This window comes from Zootoca vivipara, chromosome 12 (assembly GCF_965207765.1).
Source record: "Zootoca vivipara chromosome 12, rZooViv2.hap1.1, whole genome shotgun sequence".
NCBI lineage: Eukaryota > Metazoa > Chordata > Lepidosauria > Squamata > Lacertidae > Zootoca > Zootoca vivipara.
Genome location: NC_142595.1, coordinates 27,852,510 through 27,871,629, shown reverse-complemented (window position 1 = coordinate 27,871,629; position 19,120 = coordinate 27,852,510). Strand labels below are relative to the sequence as shown.

At 40.1% G+C, this 19,120-nt stretch overlaps 2 protein-coding genes and 1 pseudogene across 2 annotated transcripts; all 3 read right to left on the bottom strand.

The window, feature by feature from the left end:
* Nucleotides 1-2,396: 2,396 nt before the first annotated feature.
* Nucleotides 2,397-5,429, bottom strand: LOC148683858 (extracellular calcium-sensing receptor-like). The gene is made up of 3 exons (XM_088655822.1): nucleotides 4,599-5,429; nucleotides 2,994-3,221; nucleotides 2,397-2,678 (listed from the first exon to the last, which is right to left on the bottom strand). Exons 1-3 carry the CDS (start codon nucleotides 5,427-5,429, stop codon nucleotides 2,397-2,399), a joined length of 1,341 nt encoding a protein of 446 aa, XP_088511948.1.
* A 7,176-nt stretch (nucleotides 5,430-12,605) lies between these two features.
* On the bottom strand, nucleotides 12,606-13,508 carry LOC148683857 (vomeronasal type-2 receptor 26-like; annotated as a pseudogene).
* A 1,401-nt stretch (nucleotides 13,509-14,909) lies between these two features.
* LOC132593111 (extracellular calcium-sensing receptor-like) lies at nucleotides 14,910-17,483 on the bottom strand. Its single transcript, XM_088655821.1, has 3 exons — nucleotides 17,292-17,483; nucleotides 16,070-16,960; nucleotides 14,910-15,152 (listed from the first exon to the last, which is right to left on the bottom strand). Exons 1-3 carry the CDS (start codon nucleotides 17,481-17,483, stop codon nucleotides 14,910-14,912), a joined length of 1,326 nt encoding a protein of 441 aa, XP_088511947.1.
* Between the last annotated feature and the right edge of the window lie 1,637 nt (nucleotides 17,484-19,120).

Here is a 19,120-nt window from a genome sequence, read left to right as displayed (position 1 = left end):
AACAAAAATATGGATTCGACGTGGCAAAAAAAGTACAATACCTGGGAATATGGATGACAGCAAAGAATATCAATTTATATAATGATAATTATGAGTCAGCATGGAGAGAAATAAAGAAAGATTTAGAAAGATGGACTAATATGAAAATGTCATTCTTGGGAAGAATAGCAGCAATTAAGATGAATGTGTTACCTAAGATGTTATTCCTATTCCAAACAATACCTATTGTAAGGGGAACAAGACAATTCAAAGAGTGGCAGAAGATTTTGACGAGATTTGTCTGGCAGGGGAAAAAGCCAAGAATAAAATACAAAATTTTGGTGGATAGAAAAGAAAGAGGCGGATTCTCCTTGCCAGATTTGAGGTTATACTATGAAGTGTCTTGTATGTGTTGGATAAAAGAATGGATAACATTAAAGAATACGGACTTGTTAGATTTGGAAGGTTTTAATAATAGATTTGGATGGCATGCATATTCATGGTATGATAAAAAAATCTCATAAAGGATTTACAAATCATGTGATAAGAAGATCTCTGTACGAGGTGTGGGAAAGAAACAAAATGCTGTTAGAAACTAAAACACCATGGTGGGTATCTCCAGCAGAGGTATTGACGGTTAAGAAAGTAAACATGGAGGGGAGGCGGGCCACGTATGAGGAAATTTTGATAAAAACTGATAAAGGTTGGAGGTTGAAACCATATGAAGAAATTAAAGAGGTGTTAACAGGATGGATACAATATCACCAAATAAATGATGTACTTAGAGAAGATAGGAAACTAGGATTCGAGGATAAAAGGTCCAAATTTCAAATAGAAGTGTTAGAGGGTAAAACAAAGCTTTTGTCAAAAATGTATGATTTGTTGTTAGAATGGTATACAAAAGATGAATTGACAAAAGAGGTGATGATAAAATGGGCAAAGGATTTTGGGCATAATATCGAATATGACGCGTGGTTGAAATTATGGAATCAAACTTTAAGATTCTCAGCATGTACTGCCCTGAAGGAAAATGTATATAAGATGATGTATAGATGATATTTAACTCCAGCAAAACTGGCAAAAATGTATCTAATGAGTGGTAAAGCATGCTGGAAGTGTAAAGAGAAAGATGGTGAATTTTATCATATGTGGTGGACATGCGATAAAGTTAAAAGATTTTGGGAGATGTTATATAATGAATTGAAAAAGATGTTTAAATATACCTTTCCAAAAAAACCGGAGGCATTTTTGTTAGGGATAATGGGAGGAGAGATTAGAAAAGAAGATCAAGTATTGTTTATGTATGCGACAACCACGGCTAGGACATTGTTAGCCCAAAAATGGAAACTTCAGGAATTACCAACAATTGAAGAGTGGCAGATGAAAATGATGGACTATGCTGAATTAGCTAGACTGACTTGCAAGATCTGAGACCAAGGAGAGACAGGGTTCCAAAAAGACTGGAGTAAATATGTGGATTGTATGGAGAAAAACTGTAGAAGTTTAAAAACACTTGCAGGATTGAAATAAATCCTACGAATTGACTGAAAAAAGACAATAAGGAACTGCAAAAAATGGAATTAATAAGAAACCCGCATGAAGGGAGGGGGGGAAGTCATAGCTCGGCAGAGCAAGGTGAAAGAGGAAAATATAAGATGTTTTGTGTAAAAGATTGTTTTTTCTTTTGTTTTATTTTAATTGGTTGTTAATTGGAAAATTGAATAAAATTATTTGGAAAAAAATAGAGTGTGGTCAACCATCTTTCTATCAGACGACAGAAGTCCCACCCACTTTGGATTGCAGTTTTTTCACCTAAAAGCCCATACTCATCATAGAATGCTGAAGGAAATGTGAGAATTACCTTAAAAATGAAACCAGTGCAATGGGCTCCTTTGGGCTGCTGTTGGGCCTTCCTGTGGCTGCAATAGGCTCTGAAGGACCCCTTAGAGGGCGTGACAGGCCCTGTTGTGCACACACCCTTGCTGCCGACCCAATGTTGAGCCGAACCTGGTATGCTTGGTTTCCCTGCATTTCTCTTTATTTGCTGTGTAGAATTTAGTTACCCAGATTTGCATATGCATTAAAAAAAATTCTGCATGAAAATTCAAGAGCCTTTTAGTTTGAATTTCTCGTCATTTAGGGACGCTTGTATGAAATCAAGTATCAGGGGTGCTCCCTGGCTCAACAAGTACAGATACCACTTGTCTAAGCCAGGAGTTGTCAACCTGGTCCCTACCACCCACTATTGGGCATTTCAGGATTCTAGGTGGGCGGTAGGGGGTTCTAGGGCACAAGCTGAGTCCTCCTTCCATCAAGCACTGGTGGGCGGTAAGGAAAATTTACCATCAAGAAAGATGCATTAGTGGACAGCAGGTATTAAAAGGTTGATTACCCCTGGAAGCTTCTGAAACTTCCATTTATGGGCTGCATACACACATCTGGACACCACACTTGAATAGAAGCTCTTTCTGCTCTTTCTGCTTCAATTCTCTCCTGGTTCTGGGAGACTGTAATGCAGGTGAGGATAGGGAAGAACCTGACTCTTCACTTCCCTGACCTGCTTCTTCCTCCACTTCCTTAAGTCCTTCGCCCTCCAGCTCTAAAGCTTCCTCCACCTCTTGCCTCCTGGCTGCCCGTCCTTCCCAGTCAGCCTCCAGCCCCACTTCCCCCACTGCACGTTCATCAGTGTCCTGAAACTCCTTGACATCAGCATAATATAGACATTTTTGCAAAGCAATTTCTGTCATTCTAATGCATTTTACAAATAACATTTTGAAGCAGATTCTATGCCCTCTTTCTCTCTGGAATAAATTTGCATCGGACTGCTTTTTACTTTTGCTTAGATGAGAGTAAAATTTTCATGCAACGGGGAACCCTCCATGAAATCTGTCCGCAGAGGGTTGGGATGGTTGTTATATGAGCATAGGCAAGCGCAAAATTGTGCAGAGGGTTGGGTTTCGAACAAAAGACTCACCTTCATTGAGTATTGGGACACTTCTGCATTGAGGTCTTACCTGATTGAACCTGCTGGGCCACACTATTGCATCCTCATTGATGCTCAAGAGTTCATCAGGAGGAGCTTGGGGATCCATCCTTCCAACTTTCACTTTATTGAAAGATTGGTTTGGATATGTGACCAAATTGATAATGTCATACTTTTGAATGAGATCCCCATTCTGGTCAAAGGAAATCTTCTCCGCAACAGTGTTGTTAAATGACACAGCTTTCAAAAAATGGTAGAGCTAGAACAAAAACAGAAAAAAAGAAGCTACTTAAGAAAATGGTTCAGACCAAAAAAAACCCTGCTTCCATGAAGGCCACTGTGGTGGATATTGTCCTCTTGATGTTAATAAACTAGATCTAGGTCAGATTTTTATTACTTACTAGCTGATGGGGCCACACATTGCTGTGGCTCATCCCTATATTTTCCCCCACCCTGTCCCAACCCATGACCTATTTCGTCCACCCCCCCCATCACCCACCCATGCGAGTCCCCACTTCCATTCGGCCTAGTTTGGCCTAGTTTGTAAAGGCAAGCCGAGGTGCTGTGGAGAGGGAAGGTTTTCTAACTGCAGTACCAGTGTAGCCGCTGATAGAGTGCAAAGGTTTTCTAGCTGCAAAAGGATATGGCATCTGTTCCCTTGTTGTCCAGTGGAGGGCGCTATTTTTTGAGAAAATTCAGTTTTTACCTGGCAAAGTTTTGGCATGTGTGGAATCTAAGGTGATGTTGGCACTCACATATTGGTACTGGACACTGTGTCCAAATTTGAACACAATCGTTCCAGCGGTTTCCGAGAAAAGTGGAAAGTCCCAAACTATATATATATACACACACACACACACACACACACACACACACACACACACACACACACCATATTTGAACATTCAACATTCAAACAACAATTCAGAAAAGATGCTGAATGGATGAAAACATGCTGGCCAGCTGCTCCAAATGTGGTATGTAGAAATTAGCTTTGGGGATGCAATGGCCCTTATCGTTCTCTCTTCCCCAAACTATTTTGGGAAACTCTCTACACCAGTGTTTCTCAACCTTTTTTGGGCCACGGCACACTTGTTCCGTGAAAAAAATCAAGAGGCACACCACCATTAAAAAAGTTTAAAAATTTAACTCTGTGCCGCCCTATATTATAATTATGACTGTAAGAAACACTTGCCAAATATTGCACTGAGCTTTGGGAAAGAGGAGGAGAAATATTGCTTTCCGGTGGGTTAGTGCTGATTATTGGCGGCCGCCAGGCACGTGACAATGCAAATCGCCCTTCTCGTCGCCGCACGTCGTGGCACACCAGCCAGTGTCTCTAGTGTGCCGCGGAACAGCGGTTGAGAAACGCTGCTCTACACAGAGCAAATCAAGTTCCCATCAACATCTCCACAGGGGTAGTGGGCAACAAAGAAGCAAAGAGACTGGGTGCTTCTGTCAGCAAAAAAGGGAATTCCTGAACATGAATCAGAAAAAAAATCCTTCCTAACAAACCATTTGCATTCAGATGTACAGTTAAATGTCACTGAAAATAATAATAATAATAATAATAATAATAATAATAATAATAATAATAATAATAACCAGCCCCTGGTTCAAGTTTGGACTCTGTCACCTGCCATGGCTGATGATTATGAAGGTTCCTTATTTCTGTCTTCATCCCTGCTTTGCTTCTGGATCTGGATGAAATCAAGGCATGTAAGGCATGAGCCACAATATAGACACTATTGTAAAAGCTGTAGCTCTGGCCTGTTACACTCCTTGGGAAGACGTGCTCAGGAAGGCTCTCGAGTTTCTCCTCTCCAGTGCAAGGAGAAGAATAAGTTCTCCCAGAGTAATTACGCTGTAATAAACTCATACTTCCCATAACAGTATCCTGGAATTTGCAGCAAAATTGATCTGTCCAGAAATCTTTAATAAAAGTATCTCCTTCAGCATTAGAAGGGTTTCTGTTCTGAATAAAATGTCGGAATCCTTGAAGTTCATTAGACTGAAGTGCAAATGATAAAGCACCAGAGATATATCGTATATCTAAGATACAATTGAAGAGGTACGTCTTTAACTCCATCCCGATTGTCAGAATGAAGACTTTTCCTTTTGGATTTTGCATTTGGGCCTTGATTCCTAGGTGTAGAATATATCTTAAAAAGATCATATTTGTAGCCTCTCCATGGAAGACCAAGACATTGACTTTGCTGTTCATGATCTTATCAGACAAGTACATTGAACTTTTCACATAACTTCTTTTCTCAATATCGTATTCAAAACTGGTGAATGAATCAAGAAATGCAAAACAAATACTATGATTGGAAAATTCTGGTACCATCTTCTGTATGAACCATTGTAAAGTCATTCCATCTGTAGCAAACAATCCAATCCATCTCCATTGGAAATGGTCAAGTAATTTGAGAATCCCCCTGAACTGATCAAGTCTCTTTGGAACCATTTTGTAGAAGGAAGGGATTTCGCTGTTCTCCGGTATGATTGAAGCAGAATCATATATGAGCTGAATACGTGTGATGAAAAAAAATAGTTTACATTGGTGGTGCTTCTCTGTGTGTGAGTGTTCAGGGACTGCAAAAAACATTTGTACAGTGCTGTATTTCTTAGTGAAACACCACACACATATTTGTATGATTGTTTGTACTTTGTAATGTATTTTTATCTTTAGGTTTTTCAAGATTCAGTAAATTCTCTAATTTTACATCAAATACTATTTTAAATCTCACATGTTATACAGAAAATCTCAATTCAAACCACTGTCTTTTCAACAGAAATCACATTAGAAGCAACCTTGCAAATTAAATTGAATTGAGATAATTATGGTACTGATTCTTTTTTTAAAAAAACAACAACAACAACAACACAAAAACATCAGGGCTTTACGTAAGATTCACCTGAAATTGAAATTCCAAGGCAAATGAGACATATTTGGAAGGACACAGGAGTTGTAGAAATCAGGTAAATGCAACCACATATTTATGCAGGTTGTATGACACAGAAAAATCATTGACTTTCTACATGGCTTCAGCCATGAATGCCAGAAGGAGCAAGTCCACCCCCATCATCTGGATACTGAGATCCAGTTCTAAGAGCTTTCTAGTGGTTCCCTCATTGTGAGAAGTGAGGTTCCAGAGAACCAGGGAGGACCTTCTCGGTTGTGGCAGCAGGCCTGTGTAACACTCTCCTGTCAAATGCCAAAGAAATAAAGAACTATCTGACTTTAGAATACATCTGAAGGAAGTCCTCTATGAGGAACGCTTCAATGTGTGGCATTACTGTGGTTTTATGATTGCTGGAAGCCGCACAGAGAAGCTGTGGCAAACCATTCAGATGGGCAGCATATAAATAATAATGATAATTATAATGTGGTGGAGCGTACTACATGAAGAAAAGCTAGCACTGGGAAGGAAAGCCTTATGGAAACTCTAAGACCTATCCTGATTTTTGGTAGTGTCTTTCAGCAGAAGGTTGGAGCACATTGTGCCAACTCTCCTTCCTGTCTGCATTAGGATTTACCTCTCTATGTAGCAGCTTTTCCTGTCGTCTGCTTGGTATTCTTGCAAAAGAACATCCTACAGAATCAACAGGGGGAGGAATGAGAAAGTCACCTTCCTCTTCCCCCGTCCTAGCAGTATATCTAATAAGGGTTGAAACCACACCCTGATAAAACATTAGTCCCATTTATTTGAATGAATGTGGTTGATAAATTCAGTGAGGGCATTTGAATACTATAATCAGCCTTCCTTTGCATAATAGAGTCTATCTTTTATAATTCTGTTTTCCTTAGCCTTTATGTCTATTATATGAAAAGCTGTAGCTGCTACCCACAATGCATTTGGATCCCTGATTTGGTTTATTTTATGTCTGTTTTCTTCATCAGTCATCTATAATTGTATATTTTTTCATCACTTTTTTCATTTGAAATTTAATTAAATATATATTTAAAAAAAACTAATTTGGGATGCCTCCAAAACCATGACTGATATGGAAAGTAGTATTTTTTCTGTATCTTTACACACATACCGTCTTACCTGAGGAATCTTGTAGATAGCAAATATTTGTGGTATGGGAAAGTAGCGTTTAGTAACATCCGCAGTGATAGTCAATAAATTTTCATGGGTACCACACAAAAAGTTGGGGAGAAATCTGTCCTTTGGTGAAAGAAATTGCATCGCAGCAGCAGAGGACCTGCTAATATCCAATGTGTTATCATAAATATGGAATCCCAGTGTAATATTGGGTAAAATCTGAGGGTTTTCGTTAACCTCCTTTACCGCAAAAGCCAAAGCCAGAGGATGCTGATAGTTCTCTGTCACTCCACTAAAAAGAAAGTTGCAAATTGTGTCACAAGTATATTCTGCTCTTTCTGAGGCTATTATTTTCTAAAGTAGCAATCCTATAGCAAGATCCCCTTGGATGAGCATCTTAGAATGCAGCAGGTCTCTGAATCAGAGGGCTGCTTCCTGTCTCAGCTGGCCCATCCTAGCTGAGACTTGGCTGAGTTTAAGTTGGCTGAGCTGAGGGTCAATGAGCTGAAGCTGGAAAAATGATCGTTCCAGAGACATGGGTGGGCAGAAGTTAGGATATTCCACTAAGACACATTACCTGGCAAGCCAAAATAGAAAAATCTTATGTTCGCACTGCCAGGGCAGAGGCAGATTTGGGGCAGCTTAACCTGTTTGGTTGTTCTGCACATGGAGCCTCAGGGTGTGCCATAACTGTGAACTAAAAAACCCCAACAAAAAGTACGAAACAATACCCCAGCCCAAGAGTCTGTTCAGCAGATTTTGTAGCTGAAGACAGTCAGTCAGTCAGTCAGTCAGTCAGTCAGTCAGGGCACTGCCCTCCAAGGCAAGATGGGAAAATGCCTGCATGGAAAGGAAGCAGATCATCCAGGACTCACAAGCAAGATGGTCTCCGGGCAATGACATATTTAATCCCTATATTGAATAATTACTAACATACTCAATGAAATATAGAAATGTTTTGAGAGTTGAGGAGAGGCATTGTCCTAAATCTGAACTGTTTAGATCCTTTATTTGATGGGAGTGGTAGCTTGATGTGTGAAGGAGAATTCAGTATTAACTTAATTCAGTACTTAACTGGGTACTGCTGTCCATCACTCTTCAATAGCATGAGAATCCTGCTTTGGAAGACAACATGGTGATGGAGAGAGATACAAATGGAAAGAGGATGGAATTCCACATAAGTCAAGAAAACAATGCTATGAAAGTCAGGTGACATTCCAAAGTGCAGTGCATATTGAGTGGCTATTTGTATATGGGGAGGTGGGATACAAATTCCTATAATTAATTAATAGATTGCAAAAAGGAACATATCATTGTCTGGAGGCTGAAAACCTAAAACCTTCCAGCAGCTCTCCCTTGTCTAGTGTGTTCAAAGTTTCTGTTTTAGAATCAGGGTTGCAAGGAGCCAAAGTTCAATCTCTTTATTTTCTGCTGCAGAATTCAATATAGACAAAGACAAAGTATGAAGGAGAAATGATTAGTTATGCAAACATTTTAAGTGCTTGTTCCCAATCAGGATGTCTGTTCATGGTAATTGGAGGCGGATGAAGGGCACTCTGAAAAATGATGGCTCCATAGGTGAAATCTCCACGTTTATAAAACCTGGGATGATTCGGTCTGGAACGCCACGTTCTACATTGAACATCTTGAACCTTGCAAGCTATGTGAGGCAGCAGCAGCAACAACAAAATTACAAATATCACCATTCTCAATGCAAATCTAAATTCAGCTGATCTATTGATATCTACAAAATTAATAATGTCACCATTCTGTTTACAAATCTAACTAATGCACACAGATCCCTCTTTTTGTATACGCAGGTGGCGCTGTGGGGTAAACCACAGAGCCTAGGGCTTGCTGATCAGAAGGTCGGCGGTTCAAATCCCTTCAACAGGTGAGCTCCCATTGCTCGGTCCCAGCTCCTGCCAACCTAGCAGTTTGAAAGCAAAGTGCAAGTAGATAAATTGGTACTGCCCCAAGCAGGAAGGTGAATGGCGTTTCCGTGTGCTGCTCTGGTTCGCCAGAAGCGGCTTTGTCATGCTGGCCATAACCCTTTAACTTTGCCTTACTGTAGATTTAGAATCTCCATGATAGCAACAGCCTGACTTTAATGACTAATCTGCAGATCTGCTGAAGGCTAACCGGGGAAAAAATCTATCTTGTGGTTCTCTACTTCTTAGTGCTGGTGTACAATAAAGGTATATTTACAGCATCCGTCACAATGTATGTGATTTATTTTCTTATTGGCCACTGGAATTCCTAGAAGAATTTTTCCATTACAGTCCTCTGACTAATTGCAGGTACTCTATTGTGTATCCCCTGAGCAATTCTTGAACAAGAACACGTACTTGTTATATCTTAAATGAAATAATACCTGCATGTGATTTGGATAATAAGGGCCAAAAGCAAGAGCAATAATTAAAAAGGCTTGTCTGGAGCACAGCTGAAAATAGGAAAGAAAACATATTTTTAGCCCAAGTATCTTTTAGTGTGTGTGTCCCCTAATTTTAAAGTTAGTAGGATCCAAATGTGAAATGGGGCTGCTAGGATCAAGCAACGACTCACAAATATGCACTCCATTATCAAATATGAAAGTCAATGAAATAGGCATTGGAAATATTCCTATGGATCATTGTCTTGATTCATCTTCCATGTCCTCTTCATATATCTTTGCATATCTCTAATTGATCTTTAAACTATTATTATTATTATTTTAAGGTTTGGAAGCAAAAATGGTTGAAATGATGAAAGGAAACGTTTCCGGTCCAATATATGTTAAGAAGTGATATCGGAGCACATAGCCACTAAATGAACGGTTAATTTTGAAGCGATAGGACCATTCCAATTTGCCAAATGCCTTTGTGGCATCAAGTAACACCATTGACAATTAAATGTCCTTTGGATTTGTGTGGTAAATCACATTAATTATTCTAAGTTAGGGATCCAAAATTAATCTTTTAAAATCTGATCTACTTTTACATATTTTGGAGTCAGGTTCGCTAAGTAGTTTGCTAGAACAATGGTAAATAATTGAGGATTCACATTAATAAAAGAGAATGCCCTTTATGATTCAAGAAGTTCATAAAACAAGTTTGGATAATTTCCAAGAGTCTGGAATAAGCCCACCTTGTTGAAAATCCACATCTAATTTATTCAAAACTGGTATATGGAGGCCCTGAATGTTGGGGCTATACCCTCTCTCAGTGCTTTTTTTCTGGGGCAGGCAGGGGTACCCCTAAACTTTTTGTTAATATCTGCACTTTTGCCCATTTACTGTACAGTATTTCTTTTTACCGATTTCAGCTATAAAATGGTGATTTTCTTGAGTCACAATTAGAGCACCCCTAAACATTTTTAAAGAGAAAAAGCACTACCCTCTTCTTCCCTGATAAAACCATTGATATTAGGAGTCTTTTGTACCTTTCAGGCTTTATTAACGTGTTTTACTTTTTCAAGGGAAATGGGTTTTTGCAAATATTCAAAATGATTTTCTTCTAGGTTTCTTTCATTCCCTGCTTTTGTTAAAAAAATAATTGAGTGGAAGAATATAAATTTGAATTAAGGGATTTTTTTTCAATATTTCATTTATTTCATAACTTTTCACACTTGCTAAGCTTATTGAAACTATTTCATTTCTCTCTTTTTAAATATTTTTTATTGATTTTCCATTTTTAACATTCATATAACAGAACCTTTAAGGTCACAGAACCTTTAAGGTCAACAGAGCCACTCGACTTCCCTCCGTCCCGTCATCTGTTTTTCGAATACTTACTTCGTATTTCCACACAATTATATCATCACAATTCTACATTTATCATTTATTTCTCTATTTTCTTTCATGTAAACAATTTACAAATCATATAGATTGTTTCTGAATTCCTAACATGCTCCATTTAATTATTGTAATGCCCCATTTTTTTTCCCCGAAGGTATTCAGGTCAGCTTTATTTTTGTTAACTATTTTAACTCCCATTCCCTTATTATGATTTTTAAAAAGATAACCGTCACTATGAATACAGGCAACCCCCAATTTGCAATGGGGTTGTGTTCTGGGTCATTGGGTGCTGATTCCAGGTTGCTGTGATGTGTTTGTGCATATGTTTGAATATGCGTAAATTGTTCATTGCCTGTAATATCTGTTTACCCAGGGTGTGCCTTTTCTGTATGGCATGGTTGTGGTGGGTGTGCCGTGGCTGCCATCATCAGTGTGGTCAGGGGAGGGGACAGTCAGCTCGACCCCCCTACCTCCGGCCACTTCAGACAATGAGGTGTGGGTGGGCGATGCACAAGGAGCAAAATCAGGACCAGGGGCTTGAGGGCGGGTTGCCCTCTTGGCTGACCTTCAAGGGATTTCCCACCCAGTTGTTGAAGGGCCTGCCCAGTTGAGAGCAGGCATGTTGCATGTTTACCTTGCTATGGTTTACTGGGGTGCCATTGTTGGGGCCATGGAGGAATTTTCTCCTGCAAGTAAATTGGCTGGCTTGCAGGTTTTCACCTACCTGTACTTCATAGCAATCGCCACAACCTGATGGGACTCATTCAATTTATATATTTATAAATACTTTTATTAAAGATTTCAGAGTTTACAACAATACATGCACTGTCTCTTTTTCAAGTATTGTTTTCTACAGTTTTGTTTTCTACAGATGTGGCCGGGGCGGGGTGGGGCGGGGGGTGTTGCTTCAGTGTTACTTCTTGAAATTTAAAGCTGTAAACGGCTTCGGGCCAGTATACCTGAAGGAGCGTCTCCACCCCCATTATTCAGCCCAGACACTGAGGTCCAGTGCTGAGGGCCTTCTGGTGGTTCCCTCACTGCGAGAAGGGAAGTTACAGGGAACCAGGAAGAGGGCCTTCTCTGTAGTGGCGCCCACCATGAGCAACGCCCTGCCATCTGATGTCTAGGAAATAAACAACTATCTGACTTTTAGAAGACATCAGAAGGCAGCCTCGTTTAGGGAAGTTTTTAATGTCTGGTGTTTTATTGGGTTTTTTTAAAAGTATTTATTTATTTATTGAACCCTCCCAGAGTGGAGGTAAATGGAGGCCTCCATGCCAGTTGGTCGTCACACAATTAAAGGAACAGACAGGTGGAAGGGGAAGTGAACTGCTCCCTCAATTGCATTACCTGAGAGTGTCACTCTAGGATGCTGTCTGTAAGGAATTACAGGTTTTTCCCAATTCATGAATGCTTATCCTTCACTTGTTTCCCAAAGCTTCTTAAAGTCAGTATAGTATTGTTATTACAGCATTGTACTCCAATGAAAGAGACTCGCCTTAAAATAAAACTAAGCTCATTTCCTATCATTCAACATAACATACCTAAGAGTGTTGCTGAAATGGTATAATGGAGAGAGAAATCGATGAATTCTGCCTTCCTCTGTCTAGATGAATGATATGGATAGAAAGTGAATAATGGGGGGAAAGAACATTCACAATCATGTTATTTTAATGTATTCTTTGTACAATGAAATCCACATCCTAATTTATACGTTACTTAAGTCAGAAAAGCTTTGAATGAGCTATAAATAACAACAACAACAACAACAACAAGAACAACAACAACAAGCAACTGTTGAGAATAACAGTGTTCTTCAGTCTTTTCCTCTCCTAATTAGCTGCTCCCTTTTGTTCAGCTCAGGCCTCAACAAGATAATGTAGCATTTGGGGAAGAAGATGCAAGTCAGCAACCCAGCACTGGAGGCTAAGATGGAGAAGATCTCCACAGCCACCATGTATTTCCCTTTGGTGCTCAAGTAAGTTGGAACAAAGGACAACCAAACACTGCAAAACACCAACATGCTGAAAGTGATGAACTTGGCTTCGTTGAAACTGTCAGGCAAGTTCCGGGCAAAGAAAGCTACAGTGAAGCTGGCCATGGCTAGCTAGCCCATATAGCTCAGGACACAGTAAAACATGATTGGGGAAGACTCGTTACATTGCAGTACAATCTCCTCAGTCATTGACTGAGTGTCACTATCTGGGAATGGAGGAGAGGTGGAAAGCCACACCAGGCAGATGCCTCCTTGGAGAATGGAGCAAGAAACCACAATGGAGCTGGCCAGGCTTTTCCCCACCCACTTCTTCATACTGGATCCAGGCTGTGTGGCCATGAAAACAAGAACCACAGTGATGGTTTTGGCCAGCACAGAAGACACAGCCATTGTGAACACAAGGCCAAAGGCAGTTTGGCGCAGAAAACATGTCACCTTGTCAGGTCTGCCAATAAATAGGAGTGCAGAAAGGAAGCAGAGCAGGAGGGAGACGAGGAGAGTGTAGGTCAGGTCCCTGTTGTTGGCTTTAACTATGGGAGTGTCATGGTGCTTCCAAAATATTCTTAGCATCAAAACTGTGATAATGGATAATGAAATAGCAGAAATAGTTAAACTGATACCCAAAGGTTCTTCATAAGATAAGTAGGTTATAGTCTTGGGAATACATGCATTCTGTCCCTTGTTTGCATACTGATCATCTGGACATTTGGAACACACAGGCATATCTGAAATGGAAAACACACAAAAAAACAGGTTACAATGATTTTTAACCCCTTGATTCTCAAGTGACAGGAATACAATAATGAATAAGTAACACACACTAGCTATAGCTGTTCCTCTTGATTATCTACACTGCAGGTGGCACTGTTGTCTAAACCACCCACCAAGCCTCTTGAGCTTGCCAATCACATGGTCGGCAGTTTGAATCCACACAACTGGATGAGTTCCTTTTGCTCAGTCCTAGCTCCTGATCACCTAAGAGTTTGAATGCATACCAGAGTGAGTAGATTAATAGGTGCTGCTGTAGTGGGAACGTAAATAGTGTTTTTGTGGTCTCTGGCTTCCGTCTCTATTTCCTGTTGCACCAGCAACAGTTCAGTCATGCTGGCTGCTGTGCTTGATGGCTCTAGTTTCATAGCCACACAGATTCATAGACACTAACAAATCAAACGTGAGATGAACGTCACAACCCCAGAGTCGGTCATGACTGGACCTAATGGTCAGGGGTCCCTTTACCTTTACCTTTACTCATTAATTGCATTCACATAATGTGTCTGTTATTCTTCCTTGTATTTGCTTGTGAAGTATAGGCATTCTTTTTGCATCTGTATACTGAAACTCTCACCTTCTTGATCTGATATCCACCCTTTGGGGCATACAGTGCATTCATAGCAGCAGAAGGACTCCCCCTCCTTGCTTTTCTTCCTATAACTGGTTGGGCACTTGGGATTACACAAAGCAACAGGCCGTGTCTATCAACAAATCAAAGGGGGAGATGTTACTCTTCAGCAGAATCATCTTGGAATCATTAAGATTCAGGAGACAATATACTTTACAGTGGTCTAGCATCCTAAGAAACATAAACAACATTTTGAATTGTTTAGGCCTACTTGTGGAATGAATGTTCCAATACCCCAATCTTGTTGCCGCTTCATACCCCTCCCTCTAGGAAAATCGCGAAAGAATTCTGCCCAAGGCCTGACACCGCCAAAGTTGTGACGTATTGCTACGGGAAAGGCAAAACCTGCCAATGCAGAAAAATTCCTTACCGACCCTTCAACAGCGGCCGTGATGTAGCATAGCATGTGTACCTGTAGAGAAAAGGTTAACCTGCAAAAGAACATGAATGAGGGTGTGGAGGGTGGAAGAAGCTCTGGAACCAACTGGTGCTTGGAGGTAAGATTCAAATTTTATTGTGTGAGCCAGACAGTCCCTCCCCTTACCTGGCCATCCCCTGGAAACACCTCCCCAGGCAGGGTGGACGCTAGGCTTGGGTGGGTGGAGACCCCTGGTATCCTACATGGGAAGGCGGTGCCAGCCCCGAACTACCAGGGAGTCGCCCTCTGAGATAAGGGGGCTGCGCGCGACCACGCAAAAGTCCCCCCCCATTGATGTGAGGAGCGGTCATTGAGGTCCTACCTGATTAAACCAGCTATGCCAAACTATGGCATCCTCATTGATGCTCAAGAGTTCATCAGGAGGAGCTTGGGGATCCATCCTTCCAACTTTCACTCTATTGAAAGATTGGTTTGGATATGTGACCAAATTAATAATGTCATACTTTTGAAAGAGCTCCCCATTCTGGTCAAAGGAAACCTTCTCTTCAACACTGTTGTTAAATGACACAGCTTTCAAAAAATGGTAGAGCTAGAACAAAAACAGAAAAAGAAGCTACTTAAGAAAATGGTTCAGCCAGACAACAAAAAAAAACCAACAACCCCAAAACACTTCAATGAAAGCCACTGTGGTGGATAATGCCCTCTTGATGGAGATAATGTTGCTAAAGCTAGATCTAGGTCAGACTTTTACTGTATTGACCTGAATATAAGCCTCACTTCCCCCCAAATTCCAACCATGAAAAGTTAAAGTGCAGCTCAAATTCGCAGCCTTACGAAAATTGGCTTTTACGATATCGCTGCTGAAACAGACATGCGGTGAAAAGGAATGGGTATTGGTGCCTGCAGAATTTTAAGGGAGCGGCTTATATCTGAGTATTGTCTTTTTTTATTCCCCCCTATCATTCCCTCTTCTGCAAAAGATGGGAAACACTCTACACAGAACAAAACAAGTTCCCATCAACATCCCCACATGGGCAGTGGGCAACAAGAAGCAGAGAGACTGGGTGCTTATGTCAGCAAAATAACAAATCCCAGAACCTAAATAAGAAAACAAAAAAACCTTCCTAATAAACAATCTTTTGTTCTTAACAAACAAAGGATGTCATATAGAGGGGGGAGAAAGGTTGTTTTCTGCTGCTCCAGAGAAGTGGACACGGAGCAATGGATTCAAACTACAAGAAAGAAGATTCCACCAAAACATTAGGAAGAACTTCCTGACAGTAAGAGCTGTTCGACAGTGGAATTTGCTGCCAAGGAGTCTGGTGGAGTCTCCTTCTTTGGAGGTCTTTAAGCAAAGGCATGACAGCCATATGTCAAGGATGCTTTGATGGTGTTTCCTGCTTGGCAGGGGGTTGGACTGGATGGCCCTTCTGGTCTCTTCCAACTCTATGATTCTATGAATTCAGATGTACAATTAATAATTAATTCAAGTTTGGACTCTGTCACCTGCCATGACTGATGATTGTGAAGGCTTTTTCTTTCTCTCTTCATTCCTGCTTTGGTTCTGGATCTGGATGAAATCAAGGCATGTAAGGCATGAGCCACAATATAGACACTATTGTAAAAGCTGTAGCTCTGGCCTGTTACACTCCTTGGGAAGACATGCTCAGGAAGGCTCTCTAGTTTCTCCTCTCCAGTGCAGGGAGAAGAATAAGCTCTCCCAGAGTAATTACCCTGTAATAAACTCATACTTCCCATAACAGTATCCTGGGATATGCAGCGAAATTGATCTGTCCAGAAATCTTTAATAAAAGTATCTCCTTCAGCATTAGAAGGGTTTCTGTTCTGAATAAAATGTCGGAATCCTTGAAGTTCATTAGACTGAAGTGCAAATGATAAAGCACCAGAGATATATCGTATATCTAAGATACGATTGAAGAGGTACGTCTTTAACTCCATCCCGATTGTCAGAATAAAGACTTTTCCTTTTGGATTTTGCATTTGGGCCTTGATTCCTAGGTGTAGAAGATGTCTAAAAAAGAGCATATTTCTAGCCTCTCCATGGAAGACCAAGACATTGACTTTGCTGTTCATGATCTTATCAGACAAGTACATTGAACTTTTCACATAACTTCTTTTCTCAATATCATATTCAAAACTGGTGAATGAATCAAGAAATGCAAAACAAATACTATGATTGGAAAATTCTGGTACCATCTTCTGTATGAACCATTGTAAAGTCATTCCATCTGTAGCAAACAATCCAATCCATCTCCATTGGAAATGGTCAAGTAATTTGAGAATCCCCCTGAACTGATCCAGTCTCTTTGGAACCATTTTGTAGAAGGAAGGGATTTCGCTGTTCTCCAGTATGATTGAAGCAGAATCATATATGAGCTAAACATATATTGCATGTGTGGTGAAAAAAATAGTTTGCATTGGTGGTGCTTCTGTTTGTGTGAGTGTTCAGGGACTGCAAAAAACATTTGTACAGTGCTGTATTTCTTAGTAAAACACCACACACATATCTGAATGATTGTTTGTACTTTGTAATGAATTTTTATCTTTAGGTTTTTCAAGATTCAGTAAATTCTCTAATTTTACATCAAATACAATTTTTAATCTCACATGTTATACAGAAAACCTCAATTCACACCACTGTCTTTTCAACTGAAATCACATTAGAAGCAACCTTGCAAATTAAATTGAATTGAGATTATTATGATACTGATGAAAAACAGCGAAATTGATCTGTCCAGAAATCTTTAATAAAAGTATCTCCTTCGGCATTAGAAGGGTTTCTGTTCTGAATAAATTGTCGGAATCCTTGAAGTTCATTAGACTGAAGTGCAAATGATAAAGCACCAGAGAAATCTTGGATATCGTACTTATAACTCGAGAGGTAGGTTTTTAACTCCATCCCGATTGTCAGAATGAAGACTTTTCCTTTTGGATTTTGCATTTGGGGCTTGATTCCTTGAAATAGGAAATATCTCAAAAAAATCATTTTTGTAGCCTCTCCATGGAAAACCAACCCAATCCATCTCCATTGGAAATGGTCAAGTAATTTGAGAATCCCCCTGAATTGATCAAGTCTCTTTGGGACCATTTTGTAGAAGGAAGGGAGTTCAGTGTTCTCCAGTATGATTGAAGCAGAATCATATATGAGCTAAACATATTTTGAGGGTGTGGAAATATTTTAGTTTAGTTTAGTTTACATTGGTGGTGCTTCTATGTTTGGGGGGGGACTGCAAACACATTTTTACAGTGCTGTATTTCTTAATAAAACATCATGCATATACCTCAATGATTGTTTGTACTTGGTACTTTTTCCTTGGTAGTTTTTCAAGGTTCAGTAAATTCTCTAATTTTACATAAAACACAATTTTAAATTTTACATGTTATCCAGAAAATCTCAAATCACACCACTGTCTTATTAATTGAAATCACATTAGAAGCAACCTTGCAAATTATGTCGGATTGAGATAATAATGATTCTGATGAAAAACATGATAAAATATAAAAATATATTTTAAAAAACTAATTTGGGATCGATCCGAAACCACTTCTGAAATGAAAAGCAGTAATCACATTATAATTATTTGTTTTGTATCCTTACACACATACACTCTTACCTGAGGAATCTTGTAGATAGCAAATATTTGTGGTATGGGAAAATAGGAATTAGTAACATCCGCAGTGATTGTCAATAAATTGTCATGGATACCACACATAAAGTTGGGGAGAAGTCTGTCCTTTGGTGAAATAAATTGCATTGCAGCAGGAAAGGTCCATCTAGCTTGCAAAGTGTTATCATATATATTGGATCCCAGTGAAATATTGGGTAAAATCTGGGTATTTTCGTTAACCTCCTTTACCGCAAAAGCCACAGCCAGAAGATGCTGATAGTTCTCTGTCAGTCCACTACAAAGGGAGTTGCATATTGTGTCACAAATATATTCTGCTCTTTCTGAAGCTCTTATTTTCTAAAGTGGCAACCCTCTAGCAAGATCCCCTTGGATGAGCATCTTAGAATGCAGCAGATCTCTGAGTCAGAGGGCTGCTTCCTGTCTCAGCTGGCCCATCCTAGCTGAGCCTTGGCTGAAGTGGCCCAGTTGAAGCTCGCTGAGCTGAGCGTCACTGAGCTGGAGCTGAAAAAATTGTCATTCCAGAGGAATGGGAGGGCAGGACCAAAGTGGAGGTGAGTTAGGATATTCCACTAAGACACATTACCTGGCAAGTCGACATACAAAAATATGCTAAACTCTTATGTTCCCACTGCCAGGCCTGAGGCAGAATTGAGGCAGCTCAATTGGTTCACTCGTTCTGCATACAGAACCGGAGGGTGTGCCAGAACTATGAAGTAGAATGGAAGGTGAGAGGCAGAGGGCGCCCATGAAAGATGAGACCCCAAAATCCACCACTGACCAGGCTTAGGCAGAGAAGCAGCAACTGCTTTGCTGCTAAATGTGGCTTGGATGTGGTGTATCTTTACCTCAGCTTAATTCACACTGGCCTGCTCTCATCCAGTTTAGTGTGCATAGGAGTGCCCCCCCC